The following is a 4,687-nucleotide window of genomic DNA, read 5'->3' as shown; positions in this document are numbered from 1 at the left end:
AAATTATTAATGAATTATAATACTATATCAACACGTGATATTTATTGAACACTTATTTTATCTTCTCAAATACTATCTATTTTTTTTTTTCACTTGACCAATGTATCTTTGGTTGTTGCACTATCATAAGCGCCCCCATTTTTCGACCCTACGATTTCAGTATAAAAGGTAAATTAGGAAACCTAGCAGATAAGTTTCGACCTCTAACACAACTGCAAACGTTAGAGTAGTAAACATTTTTCATTTTTATGGTCACTCATTGCCTACTGAATTATCTCATATCAAGACTCGAACACAAAACTTAAAAGACCAAAGAGCAACACCCCAACAATTATTTCTTTGCCAATTGATCTACGCCTCGGGCCACTTGACCAATGTATCTTAATTAAGCATCACATGACTTATTTTTCATATGAGTCATTTTAATTTTATTATAAAATATCTCATTAATATTTTTTTTTTATACGGTTGATCCCATCTGAGTATCTTGTAATACAAAATATTTACCATAAAACTAAATAATTTATGTTTTTTATCCTATCACTTTGTATGCAAAAACATTATTATTTATATATATTAATACATATTATATTAACTATATATCTGAAATAGTGCCCAACATTGTTCAATATAATTGCCATGTACTTTATCCCCTTCAATATTCACAATTATGTTGAACCCTACGACATATAAGGATATTTAAAAAAAAATGATTATTATTGCAAAATTGATAAAAAAAAAAAAGAGAATAATTGAATATAATCACATCTGAATTAAAGTGAAATCGTCCCTAGACTGGTACAGAGAGAGAGAGAGAGAGAGAGAGAAATCATAGAAAAAAATCAATATAATGTTACCTCAAAAAGTCTATTCGTTATTAAGAACCAAATTTCTATATTTATAAGTAAAAATTGGGGTTGGAGGATACAATAATTATTCATCAATAATTTACAACAATTATGTATATAAGAACTAGTAATTACTAATTTTACGTGCGAACTTTATTAGCTGTGACAAATAAACACACACAAAATTTGAGTAAAAATTTAAACCCTAATCGTAGAATTTGGAAGAATCCATTGCAACAACACCTTTATGCTCTAAAAGAGAAATTTAACAAAGCTGAGAGATTTTACACTACATCAGGCTGTTCCTAGTGCAATGCCAGAATCATGTAAATTTACTACCATGGCCGACAACAATAATTAAAGAAGAAAGGACGGCAGCAACTAACTGAGCCAGGGTGCAATGATCCGATTCCGATCGGCAGCCGCAGCCGCAGCGGCAGCGGTTCGCAATCAGGAGCAGCCCTCGGAGCAATCTTGTACTAGTTACTCATACATAGCCGATCGTTATTCGACGATCTCGAGACCGTCGTTTGCTCAGTCTTCGTAGATTCGGCACTCGTCGGTCTCAGGGTTGTCCTGGCAAAAGGACTCGAGAGGATCGAGCTTGTCAAGCTTGAGCTTGAGGCGGAGATGAGCCTTGGCCTGGCTGACCTCTTCCACCTCGTCCCAGGCCACCTTGCACTCGTCCGACCTCTCGTCCCCCTCGCACACCTCCTTCGCTTCCTGCACCTTCTTCTCTATCATCTCCGTCAGCTCCTTCTCCCTCCTCTGCGTCCCTTTGTACTTCGCCACTCCCTCTCCTCCTCCTCCTCCGCCGGCCACCATCGCTTTCACCGCCTCCATCTTCCGTTTCCCTCCGATCAAACCGATTAGTTTCTTCTCCGCCAACCTACGATCCCCGGATCCAAGATACAGAGGGCGCCGGCTTTGGATAGCCGGATAATTAGTCGGAGCAGCGGTTCCTGTTCCAATCGCCGACTTGCCGACCCTCAAAGCGGTAACATTAACCAAAGACGCCATCTGATCGAACCGCTTCAAATAACTTCCTCAAAAGAAAGCAACCGGAACGAACCTCGACGTGGACGGATCGACCTACGCCAGCTCCGGATAGGACGCTCTGATTGGCAGCTGGTTTCCCCCTTTTCCGATCCCTTTCTTCGTCTTCTTTCGACCCTCGCTACTCGGCGGATGCATAGATATCACAAAATAAACAAATTGAGGGTGATTTGTACGCGCATAATTACTTTTATGTCCTTTCTTTCCATTGCTCATTGTTCGTCCCCGTGACTTCAAAAACGTTTAAACTTAAGTTTATAAATATTTTTAAAATTTTTATTTATATAATTTTGGTATACTAATATTAAAAATTATTTATTAATGAGTTTTTCATTTTTAAAAATATTGCTAAAAATTCAAAAAATAAGTAAAACTTTTCACATAAAAAATTAATTATAATTTTACAACAAAATACTTAAAACCTTATTATAAACTCTTAACAACAAAAATTAAATAAAAAATTGATACCAAACACGGCTTAAAACAGTTGGTATCAGTATCACACTGTGGAATCCGTCTTACAAGAAATAACGTTGGCGGGGCATCAGCCAAATAATAATGCACGTAAAGTCATGTCATGTTCCTTATCCACAACAACCACCCTCTTCTATGGATAAGTTCACGACTTCACTTTACCTTAAGTGGCTAATAACAGCCCTCGCCAAGATCAAGACGTGTAATCGGTGGACAATTGAACTGTTCTTCATGAACCCATTAAAGGGTTTATTGTAAGAGATGAGTCTCTACCTCAATTATTGAATAAATAAAATGAATTATACTATATATTATATGATTTACTTTTTTGATTTATTTAAAGTCTTGCTGTGTGATTTATGTTTTCTAATGCGTTTAAAGAATAAAATGGAATGGAGATTGATGGAAGAGGATTCTTTAATTTTAGATTCTAAAATATTTAATATCATTTATTTTATAATACTCAAAACAAAGCATAAATTTTTGCAAAAATGTTCTATTTTTTTGCATTAATACCCTCAATTCAAATTTCTCCTTACTTTTAATTCTTACTCTCTTCAACGAGTAAACAAATATAGAATAATTTGCTTTTTGTTCATTTTTATTTTGTATATTTACTAAATATATCCCAAATAAAGCCTTAGCGTTGTTTACTTGTGGAAATTTTTTTTTGTTTTTTATTTTCAGTTTTTATGTCTATTTCTATGCTTCAATTCCTACAAAATATCAGGAAAAAAAATATAAAACTTGTTTAAAACAAGATGCAGAGATGTAGAAATCGCTAACAATGAGAGATGTGAATGATTAGGACAGATTGACAGGAAAAAAAAAAAACTATCACATCACAATGGTAAAAGGAGGCGCGATGGTTTTGGTCGAGAAATGAGGATGACAAGAAAAGAGGAAGAGGGAGTGCCAACGGTACTTATCGTAATACTGATAGAGATGAAGATGGCAAAAGAAGAGACCGATTGTGCTTGCTATTGTAACGGTAGAAGGCAATAAAGAAGATAAGAAGAAGATGTGGTGAGTTATTGGGTGTACTTGAATGAAATATTAAAAAAAAAAGATGTAAAAGGAAAAATTATTATTGACAATTTTGATGTGGAAACTATAAAGATGGCTCGAAACGTTTTTTAAGCCGTTTCTAATATTTACGAAACATTTCGAGGGTATTTTGTAAATTAAAAAAAATTAATTAAAATGTATTTTTGGCGACCGATTATGTTATATAACCAAGATTTAATGTTTAGTCTTATTATTCTTTGTGTTTTCAAATATCGAAATTCCCTCACCATGCATCACGATGTTCCCTCGTTCCCTCATCATCAAATCTTGAAGATCGAGCCTCGCGCAAAGGTTGTCATTCCCTCTTATGGTCGCCGTCGATCGTTCTCTCTCTCGATCATTGCCAATTGCTTGATTTGCTCCTCTATAGATAATTTTTGTCTATGTGTGTATGTAGATAGACTAGTTGTATAAATATAATGGGGGATTGAATTATAATATTTTTTAGAATTGTATATATTTTTATATTAAAATTTATATTATAAAAAAATTCATATATATTTTTTAATTTACACTTTATCATGCTTTTTCATTTTATATTTTTTTAAAAAATATCACTTCTCTAATTCAATTTTGTATTGGAAACGTTTTCCGTTTTCATTTCCGTCCAAGTTAGGTTAGTAAGATTCTAACCGGAGCTCAAATTATAAAGACATGTTTTCATATAACATCTTTTAAATATTTTCTAATCTCTAATTTAGAAAAAAAACTGTTTTGAACATACTTTTTAATTTTTTATATTTGTAAAAATATTTTATAAAAAAATATAAGTTTTCATAAATAAAGAAATAAAATTGACCCATTGTTTATTTGTTTCGTTGTACTATGTCTTGATAAAAGGAAAATTATATAAATAAAATTATTCTTATATTTAATTAATAGTTGAAATGTTATGTCAATTATTTTTTTAGAGTAGTAGTTAATCTTTAAATATATTTTAAATTTTAAAATTATTTTTAAAAATATGAATGTTTTTATAATTAAAATATTTCTATATAACAACAATAAAAATAATTTCATATCCGAACACAAAGCGACAAAGGCATGAAAAGCGCCGCATTACGTTTAATTATTATTATTATATTATTATATAGCCTCCGCTCCGACGAAAAGGTGGGCCCTCGGTTCAGTGGGCCGGGAAGAGGACCTGGCACACCTGTATGCATTTGCCATTGCCAACCCTGCTCCTATCAACGGCTACATTAGATTGGGGCGCTAATTCCCATTTCAAATTTTGAAAC

The 4,687-nt window shown here is 33.0% G+C and overlaps 1 protein-coding gene across 1 annotated transcript; it reads right to left on the bottom strand.

Annotated features, from left to right (window-relative positions):
* Positions 1-1,060: 1,060 nt before the first annotated feature.
* LOC127807393 (calvin cycle protein CP12-3, chloroplastic) lies at positions 1,061-2,055 on the bottom strand. The gene has a single exon (XM_052345206.1). It carries the CDS (start codon positions 1,866-1,868, stop codon positions 1,383-1,385), a length of 486 nt encoding a protein of 161 aa, XP_052201166.1. The 5' UTR covers positions 1,869-2,055; the 3' UTR covers positions 1,061-1,382.
* Positions 2,056-4,687: the final 2,632 nt, after the last annotated feature.

The sequence above is a fragment of the Diospyros lotus genome, chromosome 8 (assembly GCF_014633365.1).
Source record: "Diospyros lotus cultivar Yz01 chromosome 8, ASM1463336v1, whole genome shotgun sequence".
Lineage (NCBI taxonomy): Eukaryota > Viridiplantae > Streptophyta > Magnoliopsida > Ericales > Ebenaceae > Diospyros > Diospyros lotus.
The sequence above is the reverse complement of the archived record's forward strand: the minus strand, read 5'-3'. Positions and strand labels throughout refer to the sequence as shown.